Genomic DNA, 19,351 nt, shown 5'->3' with positions numbered 1-19,351 from the left:
TTCCTTGGTGTGAAGTTGCCACCATTTCCCAGATTTGGAAACCAACAGTTTTGTAGGTAATTCTCTAAAGCTGCAGTAGCTACCGTTGAAAAAACTAATGTGGACTGGGATCTGTGCAACCTTACCTAACAAACTAGAGCTCTAAGGATACCTAATAAGCATTTCTCGGTAACTCAGTTTTTTATGTGCTTGTAAAAGATGTATAGACATGTGACAGCTTTATCACTGATTTTCATGTTCTGTAGTATAACTATCTGGTGGGATTTAAATGTTCTCTTTAATCCTCTTTCCTGCAGGGAATACCTGGCTCTGAATGTATATGTGGCCCTGTGCTATTACAAGCTGGATTACTACGATGTATCACAGGAAGTGCTAGATGTTTATCTTCAGCAAGTTCCTGACAGCACCATTGCTCTTAACCTTAAGGCTTGCAACCATTTCCGACTTTACAATGGGAAGGCAGCTGAGGTATCTGTTGGACAGCCCTTCAGTTCACCTTTATTTTAGTTCAAGATTCCGTACAGGTTTATTTTCCTTGTTATCTGTCTAAATCAGTAATGATGATTATGGCTTTTATCTTGTCATTGTGTCCTTCTCTTAGGAATGTCACCTATTTTAGCTTCCCTGGTATTAAACCACCTGTTCATGTTTGCACAGTGGTCTCACAGTTTCCCCAAGCCACTTTTGACCTTGTGTCTATATGTATTATCCAATCGCTAAAATCATCTCATGGAAATGGGAAGGCAAAAATCTTCCAGTGACCCAAGACTGCTGGAGATGTCTTTCTGTCAGCTTTGGGGCTCATATGCCCATTTGTGCTTGTGTGTTTTTTTGTTTTCATGTTAAAATTTTGGAATGTATGTAATTCCAGGCAGAGCTCAAGAACTTGACGGACAGTGCTTCATCATCTTTTGAGTTTGGCAAGGAGCTCATTAAGCACAATCTGGTGAGTAATGTATTTCTTGGATTTTATATGAACTACACTCACTTGTAGAGCTTATCTTGATGATTCATAAAATTGAATATTTGGGGAACTGCAGAGCCAGTTTAATCTCTGCTGCCGTATAAGTACCACTCCTACCTGTATAATCAATATACGATCAAGTGTATTATTTTTCCTGGATTTTTTCTCAGTGATTTTGAGACTGTGTGAAGAAAATAATGATGTTGTTACTTTTACCGTCAAAGGCATATTAAAATAATTTATGTCCTGTAAGAATACCTTTGCAAGATACTTTGTGGACTCCAGTCAATAAGGACACTGTAGAAATGAGTCAGAATGCATGGCCTGGAACTCTTATTTGGTGCAACAACAGTGTGAATGGAATTAAGATGACTCAGAAAAATGGTCTTCATCCGAAAAGTACTTAATAAAGAGTTCATAAGAAAAAATATGCTGATAAAAGCCCAAATACTTTTGTGTTCTATAGTAACAGAGTCACTAATCACTTGCTAATTTTCCCTGCAAGTGGTATTAGTACTTTGCTCAACAACCAGTAACAGTAGATTGCTCTTAATTAATGATGAGCAGTTGCTTCCTTTGTTGTCTATCAGGAGTGGTCACAAGCAGCTAACACTTGTTTTTCCCCAAAGAGCTAAAACTGCTTTCAAACTGGACTTTTGTAAGTTAACATTCTTTATTTGAATGTTGGTCTTTTTGCCAGTGGTTTATTGAATGTCAGATTCTGTTGAAGGAACTGTCCTGTGAAACTGAAGTATAAAGAATTGACCAATCCTGATCATTTTAGGATCTTGTGGCATTCTAAATAAATGTAGAGTTGTTAGTCTATTTTTTTCATATAAGCAAATTGCAAATCTGTATGTGTTCCCCTCACTCTTGTCTCAGACCCTATTATTCTTTAAAATCTTTGATATACAATGTATCACTGCTTTGAGCTGCTAAAAGTTAATCTTTATGAATGGATTAAATACTTTATATTCTTCAGAACAGAGCTTGTCACATATAATTCTATAGTTATATTAAAGCAGGGATTATGCTAATGCTAGTACCACTGACCTTTTCCCACTGTTAATAAAGGAATTTAAGGATTAACTTCCTTGAATTAAGAGCTCATAGACAAGACTTTGATACACAGTTATCAATATGGTGCTTTTCTCTGCAGGTGGTGTTCCGGGGGGGAGAAGGGGCTTTGCAGGTCCTACCTCCTCTGGTTGATGTTATTCCTGAGGCAAGACTGAATCTTGTGATTTACTATCTCCGACAAGGTAAATACGCCTTCCCCTGGCTCTTTTGTAGATTCAGGGATGACATTTATTTACCCGATCTCAACTATTCCATGAAATACTTTTTTTCTTTGCAGTAAAATGTAATTTATTTTATGTTCTGTTCCTCTGGAAAATAGTGATGTAAGAGTTCCCATGGCTTGCAGAGAAGGGCTTTAATTGTGTGCAGTCAAATAAATCTACTTCAGCAGAGGACTGGAGTTCCTTGGTTAGAGTCATAGCATCATAGAATGGTTTGGGTTGAAAGGGACCTTAAAGATCATCTAGTTCCAACCCCTTTGCTATGAGCAGGGACACCTTCCACAAGACCAGGTTGCTCAGAGCCCCATCCAGCCTGGCCTTGAACATTTCCAGGGATGAGGCATCCACAACTTCTATGGCAACCTGTTCCAGTGCCTCATAGTGAAGAATTTCTTCCTTGCATCTAATCTAAGTCTACCGTCTTTCAGTTTAAAGCCATTATTCCTTGTCCTATCACCTTGTAAAAAGTCCCTCTCCGGCTTTATTGTAGGTCCCCTTTAGGTACTGGAAGGCTGCTATATGGTCTCTCTGGAGCCTTCTCGTCTCCTCTCTCTTCTCCTGACTGAACAACCCCAACTCCCTTAGACTGTCCTCATAGGAGAGGTACTCTAGCCCTCTGATCATCTTCATGGCCTCCTCTGGATTTGCACCAACAGGTCCATGTCCTGCTTATGCTGGGGACCCCAGAGCTGAACACAGTTCTCCAGGTGAGGGTCTCACAAGAGTGGAACAGAGCGGGAGAATCACCTCCCTTGACCTGCTGGCCACATTTCTTTTGATGCAGCCCAGGACACAGTTGGCTTTCTGGGCTGTGAGCACACATCGCTGGCTCATGTTGAGCTTTTCATCAACCAGCACCCCCAAGTCCTTCTCCTCAGGGCTGCTCTTAATCCATTCTCCGCCCAGCCTGTATTTGAGTTTGGGATTGCCCTGACCCATATGCAGGACCTTGCACTTTACAGGAGGTGGTTGGTGTTTATATGTTTATAGAGAGAAGACCTATCCTCTGAATATATGGGAATGGTAGGCATTTGTCCTGTGAAGGCAACGACAAGTTATTTCCGTGAATATGGCACAAACAGAATATTGGTATTATTAACAATTCTCTTGCCCAATAATATTGTTAATACTAGTGTATGTTTTAAATGAAGTTCTGTTTACGCAGAAGCAAAGCACATCATCTGCATAACTTTAAAATTAGTTTCGTTTACTCATTTGTTATCAACCTTGCAGTAATTTTCATTAGTTAGGTTCAGTTCTTCACTGTGGTATACATATGACTTGCATACTGCCAATGAAGGCCAAGGGGAATTAGGATTAAAACCTCTTTCCTGGTTAGGCCAAGTTTCCATTTGAAAGTCCTGCTAGTGTAGCAGCATCAGTTAAGAATGTGAGTAATCATTGCTTCTAATGACTATAGCTGCCTCTCCAAAACTTACAAAGTCTCTGATAAAGGTAGGGTTGTGTTAAGACATGCTCTGAGCTGGAGTGATGGAAGCACAAACATGCATCTTATTTTTTTTCAACTGTTTAAAGTAGTGACTTTTAGCAGGGTTTCGGGCCAGGTATCCAGTCATAATCTGTTTCATTGAGATTTGCTAGAGCTGTTGGAGCCTGAAGAGCATAGTTCTGCGTTGATGACCTACACTGATGAAAATAAGGGCTGCTTTTCTTTGTTTGGTGAGCTGAGCTAGCAAAAAGTACCACAAAATCTATTTCTATTAAAAAAAATAAAGAGGGGATGACTTTTGGCTAGTCCAGTACCTTATGCTAGCTTACTACACGACTGTTGAAGGGAATAGATAGGAAAGCAGAGAGGCTGAATGTAAGCCTGGCAGCTCTAATGGATATTTCCATAAATCAGCCTGGAATGCTGTCCCCACAGTGTATGTATGGTATGTACTAGCAAAAAAACCCAAAAAACCAAACTTTTATTTGATAAGGCTTGTTCTTAAAGGCAGCTGGTAATATGCAGTATTAACAAAATTTTCCAGTAAAAAGGGCATCTGTACCAGATGAGACCATAGTGCAAACATCTTTTTTGATTTAGATAAAGTTTAGGATCTTTTCAGCTTACTTATTTCTTGGATGGGAAGGAAGTTGGTTTTTGAATTCAAACTTCACATTTAAACTTTTATACTAGTAATATGTTTTGCTTGTTAGAATTAGGATCAAGTAAGAGCTGCTGGACAGATTTTGATACACTGATAAGGAAAAGATGAAGTTTCCCTTCAGAATCATGTTACCTTATCCTCCTTGAGAGGTAAATAAATAAGAGAAAAGACAGGAAGGTGATAGATTTATTATCTTGACTTTGTACTGTTGAGAAGGCAGCCACTGAATTATGAACAAGGGCGCCAAGTCCTAGGAAAGTACTACGAAAACTGTAGTGATAAAGAAGCCATTTCTCACTCCATGTTTGTTGTTTGAGTTCTGGAAAACCATCACTATTGTGATGTAAATTCACAGTGATTTATAGTTACCTTTCTCCTCCTGTCTAAATGCGTTATTTTTTAGTCTGTGACTATTGGGCAATGTTGTAGAGGATGAATGATTTGTTCTAATACAGCGTGCTATAGGTTGTCATGAATTCTAACGTCTGCTATTTCAGATGATGTGCAGGAGGCTTATAACCTGATTAAGGACCTGGAACCTACAGCTCCACAGGTAATTGGAAATTGATGTCATGGTACACAAAGGCAGAGTTTATACGTTGGTATGAAAGCTACCACATACAACACTAGCATCTTGAGGGCAGTTTATCCCATTCCCACTTTTAAAACTCTTGTGTTTTCCATCTGTTTATCAACACTAGACTTAATGTCCATGCGTAAAGTATTATATATGAGCATAAATTAGTACTTATTATGTTTATTGCTGTAATACCTGAAGTGACTAGGAATACAGCTCTGCTGTGTGCAGACTTGATTCTAGTGAGCTGACCATTAGTGCACAGATAAAAGCCCTCTTTCAACTACAGCTGCTTGTCACTTCTGCCCTGGTGATGGTTGCCATCCTGCAAATCTACTATCTCAGATGCTCATGTGGTTTGTCCTGAAGCAATTTCAATAAAAATAAGACAGATCGGATTAAACAGCTCAAATAATAGGTCTTTTCTAATTCCATCTCACTTTGGCTGAAATGAGTGAAAACTGCAGTGTCCCTTGGCTGCTACTGTAATTTTCTTCTGTGGCTGTTCTAACATCTTTAGTCTCTGATTTATTCCTCTTTGCAGTTTATTTTCCAAAGGTCACATAGCTGGGCATGAAAGGGACCTTTCATGAATCTGTATGAGGATTAGATGGAGGGAGGGAAAAGGAAAACCTCAAGAACAACCTCTGGTGATTCTGTGCTGAGGAGTGTCTTCTGCTGCTGCTTTTCAGTTCTTGCATTTTTTGTTATAGTAAGACTTACTTGGAGACTTTTGTGCAGCTATGGGTCCTTTAGCCTCCATTTTCCCCAGATACATGTCTAATATAAACAACATATCATCCTTGATCACATTTTAAAATGAGTATCTGTGTTTTTTTTCCTTTTTCTCACTCACACTTGGAAGGAACTCCCTGCTAAGACTTGCAAAACTACTTATGTATCCTCCTTCTGTTCTTCTCAAATTGCATCTTTGTCATGACGTCTGTAGGATAATAATTTGGCATCTGTAAGAGACTTGGTGTGCTAAAATGATTACTTAGCATACCGACTAGTACTCTCAGGTTGTTTCCTTGCACTCCATTGTTAGTCTGTGTACGTGTCTCTTTTTCCATGTTCACATCTGTGGCAGGGCTGTCCAGGTTTATCAGGAGTGCCTATTTCAACAGCTTTATAGCTATAACTCTTAATTGTAAGATATGAATAAGACAAATGAGTCTGTTACATGCTGAAAAAAATGCTTGCTCAGAGAAGAATTAAACTATAGTTGTATCTCATAGTAGAGATTACAGGATACCCTAATCCTCTTCCTAATTTCAGTAGAGTAACATGACCACAGAGCACCAGCCTCTTGACATTTTTGCCATGATGCTACGCATTTTGGAGCAAGGACGGTAGTGGTTATGGTTAACCAGTGTGCGTAGTTGAAGTGGGATCTGTGCATTAATATAACAATATTGCACTTGATAATTGGTCATACGATGGTGAAGAGGGCATGATAGTAGGTTGTGGTGTTCCTTCTGCTGCATCATGTTTGAGCATAAGACTTAGCAAAAAACACACTACTCTTTGCATCCCACATATTTAGCAGAAGTGAGTAGTAGAAGCAGAATGGACTTTTGGGGGTTAACTTTATACTACTGTGCTGAAGCACTATCATAGCATCACAGTAACCAGCTACCTATTAAACTGAGTTGGCGTAGAGTTGAATTTAGGAAGAAAATAATATTCAAGTAAGCTTTTATGTGTCTCCTGAAATCTTCACCTTGTCTGATCCTTTTTACTCTTTTTGTTTTTTTCCAGGAATACATCCTCAAAGGAGTGGTAAATGCAGCACTTGGATATGAAACAGGCTCGGTGAGTGAAGCCCATGAGGTTCTCCAGCTTCTCCAACAACAGGTTGTGAATGGATCAGTAGGGACTAGAATGGAGTGAAAGAGGCAGTCATTTCTTATTTAGATTGCAGGATCTCTGAGTCTCTTTAATATTCTTCTGTACAGTACTCAGTGGAGAATGAGTGAAATGCAAATCTCTGTTGATAGTCCTGACAATATATCAAGCTGAATTTGGCTTCCCTGTCCTGCTTCCAAAATACTGTTTGCTTTCTACAGTGTTCTTGTGCATCTAGGCACATACAGTGGCACATTTACCTTTTCTTTTTTTACTTCAGCCCTGGTTTGTCTTTTAGTTGCCCCCACCTGTTCCTCAGAGTGTATTTTCACTGTGTATTGTAGCATCACCTCTGGAACTCATGTTGGATTTTTTCCCCCCTCCTAGAGAGATCACCTGAAAATTGCTCAGCAGTTCTTCCAGCTGGTGGGTGAATCAGCCAGCGAATGTGGTATGTTTAAAATGTTCTTTCTCCATTATGTAGTCCCTCTTACAATATCCAAATATATACCATCATATCTCTGTCTAACTGCTGACTGTTAGCATGACTATTGCTAGGCATTTTGTTGTATAGTATGAGTAATAGAAAGTGTAATTTAGAGACTAAAACAAATTTGCAAGTCTAAATTAGAAAGCTCAATTAATTCCAAACCTTACTATATGAATTTGGCTGTAAAAGAGGCTATACTGCAAACCGCTAGTTTTCACTGATAGACGTTGTGGCAGCTTGCCTTCAACTAATAATCCTCATTGTGGAAACAGAAGACAACAGCCTAATTAGATGAAGTGTATGGCTGAAACTTCACAGGTACAGAAACTCACAGGGACAAATCTAGGACTGCTAATGAAAACCTATCAAGTATGTAGATTCCTAGCATGGAGTGTGTCCTGGAACTGAGGGAGATAAAAATGTAAAGAGGAATCTGGCTACAGAGAGGAATGGAGGCTTCGGGACTAACTCCTTGGTTGAATCAAAAAACAAAATTCTAAAACCCTCAAAAAAAAAAAAATCAATAGATTTTCAATATTTACTCTTATTTATCCAATAATAGACCAAAACAAGACCTTGTCTTCCCTTCCTCTTGCCAAAGTAAATCCAGAAATCCCAAATCAAAAAAGCCTGTGGTTGGAACACAGAATTTCAGCTGAAATGGGGCTTCCCAGTTTCCTTTGTAAGCATTGTCGGTGGGACTATTTCTTTAGGTAGTTTATGCATGTTTATGGTGTGACAGCTCATGATACTCAGAGGCAGAATGTTGTCTCCTGTGTCCATGGTCACTAAAGAGGAGCTCAAGGGACAAAGCAGGAGCACTGATGAAACTTGCAGAAATACTGCTGAGCCACTCTGTTCCCCTTGCAGCACTCATACCATTGAGATCATGCAGCAGAGAGCTTCATGTTGGAAGGCTGGAAGTGGTTCCATCGCTGAGCCTTCCCTAGCACGTTCCCCTTGCATTGAGGATGTCCCTTTGGAGTCAGGATCCCAACTAACAGAAAGAAGTGGTATGAACTGTAGTAGTGAAGGATTTGGTTAGTACGCACATAGCCAACTGGGTTTCTCAGGCCAGTAAAGTCACAAAGTGATTGATACAAGGGTGGTGGACCTCTTAATGTCCATAACAGTCAGGCAGGTGTGATGAGTGATCATAGTATGAAGTATGAAGGACAGGTGGAGGTCAACAAACACGAGATAAGAAATAGAAAAAGCAAACAGAGTTCAGTTTAGACAGGACATAGCAAAAAGGCAAACACGTGAAGACCAAATATGTAAGTGTTTTTATACAAATATTAAATGTTTTACAGGAAGATGAATAAAGTGTAACACCTGGTTTTAGAAGAGGAAGCTATAAACCTAAAATAACTTAAAATGTGTTAAGAGGAAGGTAACATGTAGGATATTGTTCTTATTTAATTTACAATGGGGTATAGCTAAACAGATTATGCCAGTGGAGAAATGGTTTTAAACATTATAGAAACCTTCCCTCAAATTAAATACCTTTTCTTTATCAGTGAGTAACATGAAATTCTTCTAATTACATGCTCAGGTAGGAGACTCATTGTATTGAGGATAAATTACTCACCAGCCAGCCTGGGTGGGAACAGTGAGTGACATATTAAAGAGATTAGAGATTTCATATCGATAGATAATTAAATAATAGTTGAAGACTTCTATTCCGCCCATGTTGACCTAGTAAATGCAATGACATGGCATCATATAGAGAACAAGTTTTTAAATGCTCTTTTCATTCTTTCTTAGAGAATACACAACTGAACAGGTGACTCTAGACCACTACAGAGATTACATAGGACCTGATGTGAAATTTTATTATGAAAATCCAATTCTGTTCCAGTGATCTGAGTATAATCAAATTCAGAATCCATCTGTTAGCAAGTACCTCAAGAAAATTCAACAGTACTACTTTCAAGAGGGGAAGGTACAAAATAACCTTTCTCATTTCTAACAGAAAATTTTCAGTGAAGTAGCAGTGAAAAGGACGAAATGCACCTGATTTCAACACTTGAAAGAACCTTTTGTTTCTTTAAAGAAAGGGCTTGTATTCATAACTAATGAGCTATAGGTGACAAATCATGACATGACTAGATTTGCTAATGGTATAAAATTACCCATAGTAGGAAAAATGAAATCTTCCACAATGACGAAAGCTGTGGAAGAATATAAGAGGCTAGGTAATAATATGCAAATTAAATTTATCTTTGATAAATGTGAAGTAGTACATGGGGGGAAAAAAACCCCTTAAACTGTATTTGCAAAATTATCAGAGCAGTTGAAGAGAATCTTAGGAATTGATGAGGAAAGAGAGAACAAAACAAAGTCTTTACTGTGTCCTTGTATATGTGGTCCCATTTCTTGAATACTGTCTGCAGTTCTATTTCTTACATTTCAAAAAAAAAATGGTAGAACAAGCAAGGGTACAGTAAAGACAGTAAAGATGATCAGAGAAAGGGGACAGCTTCTTGAATCAGTAGAGATTAAATAAAGGAGGAAACGTGGCCTGGAAAATGATGACTGAGTTTGATTATGTTCACAATACAGAATATCACAAATGACAAGGAGAAGAAGAATAGTTACTGTACCATAAAATACAAGGACCATTTAAATAAATCGTCACGCAAGACAATTAAAACAAACAGCACAAATTACTTTTTCACAGAACACTACTTATTTGATGTAGAATCTTGCAAGAACCAGGGGGTATAAATAAATTTGTAGAAGAAAAATCCATTGGCTGTTTAACACCAATTTTTCGATGATAATCAGGAATTCCTTAGTGCAGATTGTTAGAAGGTGGGAGAAACTTCAAAGGAAGCAGCATTACACACCACAGCATGTATTAAGATGTGAAATCAGAATCTCTTCTTTCTGTAGCTGTATATTCTTACTCAGCGAGCTTCTGAACCAGATGGACTTTGCATCTGATATGATCATCTTTCTGTTCTTATGTAACTTAGTATATTGGCCGCTATGTTGTGTATTTGTGGTCATTTTTGATCTGCTGCATTTGTTTTGCTGGATTTAGAATGGAGAAAAGAATTCTTGCTGTTTGGATACTTGGCCTTTTGCTAAATAGCCAGCCATCCTATTCAAGCGTGTAAATCATGCTTCAGCACTTCACACTGTGCCAATCCTTGCATGGAGCCAGTACCACTAGATTGACTTTTTAAGATCTTTATCAAGTTAGTTAGCTGCTTTGCAGATTTATGTTGCAAAAGTAGGTTGTGCTTGCCAGAGTGAGGAAAACCTATGCTGTGTCTTTGCTCGCAACTAGGCCTACAAGGCTTCTGATTTAAATGTGGATTATCAAAAATTAATGTATTAAAATGAAGATATGGATTTAAAAAAAACGAACCAAAAAACAACAGGTCCTGTCTTTCTGCCTTGCTCTTGTTAACTGTAGAAATCCTATGATTGCACTAAGAAAAAAGCAGCAACAGGCAGTTTAGGAAGAATACGGTGTCGTGTATTTGTAAAGTCATTTGGAGTCATCAGTCAAGTCCTTTGCTGTTTTTAATTAGATCTCTGACTTGGACATTGAAGGAACATAGAGCAAACAGAGATAATGTGAAAGTTCATGTTTCGTCTCATGTTGGAAGTTATGTACTTTAAGAGGAGTAGGGACACGCAAAACAATAAATAAGCAGGAAGCACTTACAATGTAGGAGTCAATATTCACCCTCTAGCAGCAATAAATAACACCTATAACAGCATATTGATTTACTGGGTTTTTTTAAAGCATAATAGAAATTCTTAATCCCAATTACATTAAATGGAACTGGCATTACAAAGGAGCATATAAGTAGGTTTTTATAGTCACTTCTCATGCTCTTCTCCCAGGGTCACGACCGGGTGGAAAATTAATCTGATCAGATTTCTGAGCTGAGTTAAGGAGAAAATGAGGCAAGAGGAACATTAGTGAAAGTAAATGAACATTAACATTTCCACTAATTGTGATGTTTCTGATGCTTAATGTAAATCTTACAAACTGCCCTAAAAATACTGCAAGCATAATAGAGAAAAGCACCCCTTTGGTTTTCAGTGGTCTTCTTTTAGGACCAAGTCAGGCATATCTAGTGTTGAGTGGGAGGAATGAAACATTTCTTCTGGACTTTGTGCAGTCTTTTCTTTGAGGTATTCTTAGGTCACCCTAAGTAACTTAGTCCTCTTCCTGCATGGATCACGTGCGATGAATTAGAACTATAAAACTCTAGTTTTCCTGTCACTAGTAGTATTCATTGCTGAGTTGTATAAGATTTACAGATGTGTCACTTGTTTGGGGTTTTTTTAATGAAATCTTTCACTAAACATATATGGCGGATAATATACTGTGGACTTAAGAAAAAATACTGAAACTTAGGAACTCTACAATCATATGTGGGAAAATAAAAGTGTGGTTCTAATATTTAGTTACTGTGATTAATTTTTATTGAAAATGTATTCTCAGTTTTAAGTCTTCTTTGCATGTTTATTTGCATTTAAAAAAAAAAGTTGTTTAAAATAAATTGCTGTGAGTTTAGGAACTTCAAAAATTGAATGTGAGAGAAAAGGAGCACTTTTGAGGTACCCGTGTTCTCATTACAACAAAAAAAAGGAGTGAAGAAACACAGAGGAAAACTGTTCCTGTTTTTGTCCTGTCAAGGCACATATATGTCATGATAAGTATGCCTGCATGGAAAAAATGATAGATAAATATACAGGCCAGTTTCTGCTCTCAAGTGAACACTTCATAAATAACCAAGTAATTTTCTTAGAGCTGGAGAACGGAATGATGTGGTTCAGACATAGATAAGGATGGATTGTCTCTATATGGAAATGACAGGCCATCCAAGCTCTGTATACCCTAGTGCTACAAGATTAAAGCTTATAATATTCTGCTATTCTTTGAAATACATTTTGAGATCTTATATGGTGCTTTCCAGGAATAATTACTATTGTACCTTATTTAAGGAGAATGTGCTATTTTTCAGTGGAATGCTGTATTTGTGTTGTGGTATGGAGACAAAATGTTTGTCTTCAGACACATGAAATTTCTACATACAGAAAAGGTATTTTAATTTTCTAGTGTGGACGGATTGATGGTAACTAACTTACAAGAGCAGATTACTTCCGGGCTGCTGGTTGCCTTAGGATCATATGTCCTATCACTTTACCAAAGTGCTCAGAGCAGCGTGCTCTCTCCTGATCATCTAACCTAGTGAAATAGTAGCAATTCGACATTGCTTCCATTTATGCCTTCCCAGCTGCTACCTGGGTTCATCCATCTCTGACCAATCTCTGCTGGTTGGGTCTAAAACAAATTAGTCCTAGTAAGCTTACTTGAGACTCTCTAAAAATGCTTTGAAGTAGCTTTTCAGTAACACAGCTTGCAGTTTCAGAGTAGATGACAGCATAATATGATGGCAGCAAAGTTTACTGATACTCATTTGAACTGGTACACCAAACTTATTGATAGCTTTACCACTTGTGGGCAATGTGGTCATCCCAAATATATGGAAATTAATTTTCATATTTTATCACTGAGTATTTTTCCTGTGCATGTATTTTTAATAACAATATTTTCAGTGTATTGATAAAGTTTATTCTTTTACTTGAACTAAGATTAAAATATGTAGACCTTCTTATTTTTAACTAAAAAAGGCTAATGAGTTTAGAATAACAAACTCGGGCTTTGTATGAAGTAGCATTTCCTAAAAGTAAGAATAATTCACAGTAAAATTGTGGTACATACATTGTGTCACAGAAAAGGCCTGGTACTTAAGCAATTTATCTCTGTAGAATTTGCTGTTGAATACAGTCTTGCAATAGTTATTGTACACTGTAGAGAAAGTTGACAAGATGATCTAATAGGTTTTCTAACCTCTAGTACAGTCCTTTGCCTGAAAAGGCAAGTCACACTATTTTTAGAAGTTAGCTGCTTTTGTAGTTGCCAGCAATCTTGGCAGTGATTTCCATTACCATGTGATCTTTAAACTCTACAAAAACTGCATTTCTCTTTTCAATTTTAGATACCATACCAGGGAGACAGTGCATGTCCTCCTGCTTCTTTCTTCTTAGACAGTTTGGTAATGTCCTGATGTACCTCAACTCAGTCAAGGTTAGTAGTATTATTTAGCATTGGTAGTACTCCAATGCATGCAATTGCTACTTATGGAATTACACTGTACTGTGTGAGACACTATGTAAATAGAAAAATATACGGAAACAACAGTAACAACAAAACATGGAAACAACAGTGAGATATAAGTGGTCAATACAGCAAATGGATCAAAATGTAAAGAAGCAGTTTATGAGACAGCAATATGCAGCATGGTGGGCATGATGGTCTCATCACATTTGCGATTTAACCATTATCAGGCTTCCTGGTGGAATCACAGAAGGTGAGGAAGATAGTTAGAGGAAGACATAGAAAAGAAAAAAATGGTATTTATGGCATAGGCAGCATGGAAGAAAAAACCCAAATGTTTTCTTAGGACTTATCAAATGAGGGATGGAGATTATTGTCACTTGTTAATAATCAGGGACAACATTTTAATGAACAAGACTGTGTAAGTAAGATAGGACATGAAGGACTCCGAAATTAACAATGCTTATATTTTACAGGGAAAACAGTCACTGCAGGGCTAAGATAGAGCAGTATTATCAAAGCAGTAAGCTAACAATATTATTTTTGCAGAAGCAGTCTGGGTGGTACTCTCCAGGCAATGTTGCATTTTTCAAAGTAAGAGAAGGAGTTTGCAGTTATCATAATGCCCCAATATCAGATCACCAGTATCCAATGGATAAAATTGATACAGCTTACAAATATCCAGTTATAAGTCAGATGTGAGGAAAAAAAGAGAGGCTGGAGTGTGATCACAGTGTTAAGTGATTACAGTCTTGTCCCACTGATTTGAAACTAGAGTTGTAACAACTCCGTATTTACTAGGAAGAGGAACAAAAATCCATAAAGAAATTATTAGGGAGATATAGAAGGTAGGCATAATTACAGTGTTCTCAGGAGGGTGAGATCTAAAGAAAAACGTGGTTGTAATGGTGCCAAAAGCAGCTGATGGGTGAAAAATTATGAAGGTGTAGTGTTTTTAAACTTTATCTGGAAAGAGGTCATTGAAGAAAATTCCAAGTGGCTGTAGCCAGTGGAATGGCTCCACAGTAATGGAATGAAGAGACACCCCACCACCACACCCCCCCCTAAATTACAGTGTGTGTGTGTAACTGAAGAAAAGGGGAGCTAGAAACTAACAGTGTGATTTGTTTTGCCTACCTTGAGCCATCTAAAAGTCAGGTTTCTAGTTATAACTGATCATCTGGCCTCAGCTTGTAGCCAGCGGGGGCGCAGATAATAATTACCAGAGGAGAATTCATCCTGTGTATTTCTTACACTTATCTTAGAATGGAATGAGTCGCCTCATAGAAATGTCTAGATCTTTCCATTTCCTTTTAAAGGTTCTTAAACAACTAGTTCTAACATGAAAAAGTTAAACTTAAATGCAATTACCACCTCCAAGGCATATGGAAAAGTTTAGAAATGAGAGAGTAGTATCTGGGGTGGCAAATGGATTTGTCATTAATATTGAAAGTAAGGCTAGTTTTTGTAAAGGAACGAGCCAGAAACGAACAAGACACTAAACAGAAATTAAGAGGGTGAAAGTGGGCAGTAGAGTGATGGGAAGATAGGTCAGAGTCCTGAGGCAAGAGAAGTGCCACAGGGAGGAGGTTGAGACACTTCTGCTTCAGTGAGTTTATAAAGGGAAGCGTTGTAGGAAGGGTTAGAAAGAAAACCTGAAGGGAAAAGGAGGAGCACAGATTACTCGGTGTTATTTTCTCAGATGATAGTGGGGGGCCATGCAGAGGGAAATATAGGTGAGGAATAGATCTAATGTTTAAAAACTGTCAGGAGGGAAGCAGAAATAGTGAGAGGTACAGGTATGCAAGCTTTCAGTCCTATATTTAACAACTGGAAGAAGAAGTGTTGTCAGATTTGGGAGGAATGATTTTATTATGTGTGCATGGGAGAGGGGAAGGGTTATCTGACTGCTTGTTTGGGTGTTTTGTTTTGTTTCAAAAACTGAGCTGTTTTGCTGAAAGCATGTAGAACAACTGTCACACATTATAACATATATATGTAGATCTCGGCTCGCAAGCTGGACTTGTCCACATATACATGCCTTTGGCATCAGAAACCACGTATCTGTTTTGATAATGTGTTTGGCTTGACACATATTTAGGCAAAGATAAGTAATATTTTTTTAAAATACTCCATAGGTTTTCACAGTTGTAATGTGAATGCATTTATAGATTGATTGCCTTTCATTGCACGGTGGTACATTCTTATTTGAAATACTGGCCACTACACCCTCCAATGTGGAAAGAAATGTCATTCAGAGGATAACTAGAAACTGAAATATAGTCTTCAGAGATTTAGAAGATAGGTATTATTTTCTATAGAGGGACGTTAAGAAAATAAAATGATACAAAATGAGGATTAGAATAAACAAGGTAGATTTTTATTAGGAGAGGCTGAAAACAAGATGCAGCTTGCTGGAATTGCAGCAAATTCACAGTGTTTTTTCTAAGAAATGCATTTTCTGTCCCTCAAAACGCAGCTGGTTTATTGAACTCCTTGTAGTAGTTCCAGGTAGGGTTAAGGTTGCAAGTTCGGAGGATTTTATAAATTGTATCTAGCAATCTGCAAAATGATCAAGCTTAAGTAAAGTATGTATTTGTTAAATTCTTGAAGGATATCACAAAGACGTAATGCGGTTGATAAATAGCAAGCACTAAGGACAGAACTTTTCTGCCGATTACCACTTTCCTTGCATGGTCCTTTTGAAGTAGTTGGTAATTCTCAACACTTTTTAGCTGAGACTAGCCACTGCTCAGATTTACTTAGGTCATTCCCCTTCTCTTCAGGGCACAGGAATGCAAATAATTCTTCCTGCACCATGTTACAGGCAACATTTAGGTGACTTTACAGCCACCTTTGTGTTTCATTCACAGAATAAACTTCAGTAGAATCTCTGTAGCTCTTTAGCTGTGTATTCTGTGAAGACTGTTTGCATGATATTCTCTCGGGAAACATCACCTTCATTCATGAGTGATTAAAACCACTTCGGGCATGAGACTGTCTCAAAGGACACCTTATTATAAATGTACTGCCAGCTGCCCTGAGGGTGACATTATAGCACTGAGGATCAACTAAGAAGACAAGCTAATTCAGCTTCAGTTGAGTTCTGGCCACAAGTGCTTCATAGTTCAACTGGGTGTGTGAGCATCTCATTGAGATGAGCATCACTCAGAGCACAGTTAGTTTTATGAAAAGCTTGAAGACCACTAAAAAGGCCACAGAAAAGTGAAGTCCAGTACCTATAATGTGGTTTAAAATAAATAAATAAATGACATCCAGCTGCTGTGAATGTGTTGCACTATCAGCAGCACTAATTCGTTTCTACTGGTTTGGTTTTTGCAGCAGCTCTGGTCTCTAGCACTAATACAGCCAGAACAGAATGACAGAGTTCTTGAGTTTGGTTGGTGACAGAGTTTCTTTTCCATTTTAATTCAAAAATATGGCTATTTGAACAGAAAAAACTGTTCACGCAGTAAAACTAGCATCTTGCTCACCAGCTTTGCTTAACCCGGGGCTTCTGCTGATTCACATGAAACTCTCATTGAGGAAGAATACAGTAAAGTGTTGTAATTCTCATATGGTGAAACCAGTTAGTTCAGCCTAAGGGTACTGAAATGTTTTCACAAACTGAGCTTAAGATTCAGTTGATTAGTTCATCCTCATGTTTTCACACAACTTGCTATATTTGCCAGTTTTTGGGCCCTAACATAGACTATTGGGGTGAAACCTAGACATGGGCAAATGGAGGCAACCCCTCACCTCTCCTGTCAAGGCAGGAGCTTGATGTGTGTGGGTGGACTGGATCAGTACCTGTTGTTGACTGCTTGTGACAGGGACAGAAAGAGGTTCCTCAAGTGTTTCTACATCATGAAAGAAGACAGAAAGCACTGGGCAAGGGTTTTGCTCCTTGCTTCCCATATCTTTTATATAGTCCCAACTGTGCTTTTTACCTCCTCTTCACTTTTTAATGAGGGAACGAAACAAAAGTTTGATCTTCCTATGCAAGTTCTGTTCCTTTTATAGATGTTATATAAGGAAAAACCTTTCCTCTTCCACACACCCTGCTGTCATGCACCCAGGAAGGCTTTTCTTACAGTAATTATCATGGATAAACCACCATGAATTCCTCATGGTCTTTCATAAGCACTGCACCTCTCTTTGGCAGGGATCCTCAATCCCGTCCACGCTTGTAGCTGTGGTGTTGTGTTCCACCTCACCTCTACTAGATCTACCAGTGCAGCAGTGGGGGATGGTGAGGAACACAGCTGGCTTTTGGTCATCTGAGTTACACTTCAGTCTGGGCATCTGACCATGATCAAATCTAAGCTATTGGGGTCAAATCCAAATATCAGACTAACCTGTACCTAGAGTTATATTTCCTGCTTTGACCCATGCAGCCTCTCAGAAAAGATGCAGCGATGCTAACCTGATCTGCCATTAACCAGGTGTGTCCAGTCTACTATTATGAGAGAGAAAAACTTAGTGTTGCGCTTCAGATAGAGCGAAGGGCACCTGTAAGCAAGGCTTGAGCCTAAGGAGGTCCTTTCACATCGTGTGCTGCTTGGCCACGGCAGGAGACTGTGGCTGCACCTGCATCATGTGATCCAGTGTCTCAGACTAGCATCTATCGCATAACCAGATCCACAGGATCTCTTTTTGATCCTTGAGAAGCCTTGGAAAAACAAACTGTTCATCTCCTTAAGCCATTAGGGAGTCAACTGCCTATTTACCTCCCTAGTGGTGAAGTAAGTGCTTGGGAGGTGAAAGACACCACGGCGGCAGCGCAGCATGTCTCCGCATGCCCCAAGAGAAAATTATACCCACAAAAGCTGCCACTGCAATTTAAAGCTTGGAGAATGCTCCAGATCTCTCATGGTTAATACTGTGGAATGTTCCAGCCGTGTTTGTAGTCACGAATGTAGGATGGAAAGCCAGTCCATAATTTTCTACCCACTGTTTATAAATGTCATATGTTCATAATGTGGGTTTTTCTTTTTCCTTCACATTGTCTTGATATAGTCTGACTCAGATTTAAGGAGGGGATATTTTTAATGTTATTATACCATGGGAGGAGGGATTTTTTGTTTTATTTATTTGTGTTTTGTCTATGTGGCTTATTTTCCAGAGTTACTTCTACAATGATGACACTTTTAACTTCAACTACGCCCAAGCCAAAGCTGCCATGGGCAATTTTAGTGAGGCTGAAGAGGTATGTATTTCCTCTCTTCAAAAAACAACAATGGAAACATTTCCCACATACTCCCCTCTTTCCTTCCTTTTTTCTCCCTCCAGATCTTCGTGTTGGTTGAAAATAAGCAAGTGGGGTGGAACATCATCTTCCCCTTCTTAGAGGAACTGAAACTCTCACTGAACATTATTCAGACTATATTATCTTGCTAATCTTGTAAAGTGAGGTATATGGGGAGTCATGCTGCTTGTGCTGCATCACAAGAGTGCTTGCAGCTATCTCTAATTGATCAAAGAATGCCCTCTTAATCAGATTTCCTAGGCTTTGTCTGGGATCCCAGGCAGTTTTATTGTTGGGACTGACTAGGGCATGCTGAGTAAAAGACAATGAATAGTTAAGAGCTTTTAGGTGTCTCTAGAAATTTGTGATTCAAAAAAATATTCTTCCTCTGGGAGATGTGGGAGGAAAAGAGGAAGTGCTCGCTATCTTATTCAGCAGCATCCACATGCAGCTGGAATAGATTAACTTCAACACACAGCATTTTTTGTGTCTATGTGCAGCAGAAACTTAATTACAACTAAAATATGCAAAAGCAAATAGCTATTATAAAGACGGAAGCAACATTTTCCACAAGATCAGAAAGAAGGCAAGCCAGGAAAAAGAAACAAAACAAAAAAACCCACCCTCATAGTCTAAAGTGAATTATATAGGTTTGTTT

The 19,351-nt window shown here is 38.5% G+C and overlaps 2 protein-coding genes across 2 annotated transcripts in view; both read left to right on the top strand.

Moving 5' to 3' along the window:
- Positions 1 to 19,351, top strand: part of ATF7IP (activating transcription factor 7 interacting protein) — a 367,200-nt gene that overhangs the window by 237,054 nt on the left and 110,795 nt on the right. The gene's annotated exons all lie outside the window — the stretch shown is intronic.
- IFT56 (intraflagellar transport 56) overlaps positions 1 to 19,351 on the top strand; it is a gene marked incomplete at both ends in the record, with an annotated part of 45,706 nt that overhangs the window by 16,638 nt on the left and 9,717 nt on the right. The window contains 8 exons of the mRNA XM_080360769.1: positions 297 to 468; positions 872 to 946; positions 2,124 to 2,226; positions 4,877 to 4,932; positions 6,718 to 6,771; positions 7,192 to 7,255; positions 13,327 to 13,415; positions 18,571 to 18,654. Coding sequence (XP_080216895.1) covers positions 297 to 468; positions 872 to 946; positions 2,124 to 2,226; positions 4,877 to 4,932; positions 6,718 to 6,771; positions 7,192 to 7,255; positions 13,327 to 13,415; positions 18,571 to 18,654 — 697 coding nt within the window. The remainder of the gene's footprint in view (positions 1 to 296; positions 469 to 871; positions 947 to 2,123; positions 2,227 to 4,876; positions 4,933 to 6,717; positions 6,772 to 7,191; positions 7,256 to 13,326; positions 13,416 to 18,570; positions 18,655 to 19,351) is intronic.

This window comes from Nesoenas mayeri, assembly GCF_963082525.1.
Source record: "Nesoenas mayeri genome assembly, chromosome: 1".
Taxonomy (NCBI): domain Eukaryota; kingdom Metazoa; phylum Chordata; class Aves; order Columbiformes; family Columbidae; genus Nesoenas; species Nesoenas mayeri.
Note: the sequence above shows the minus strand (reverse complement) of the source record. Positions and strands in the feature narration are given on the sequence as shown.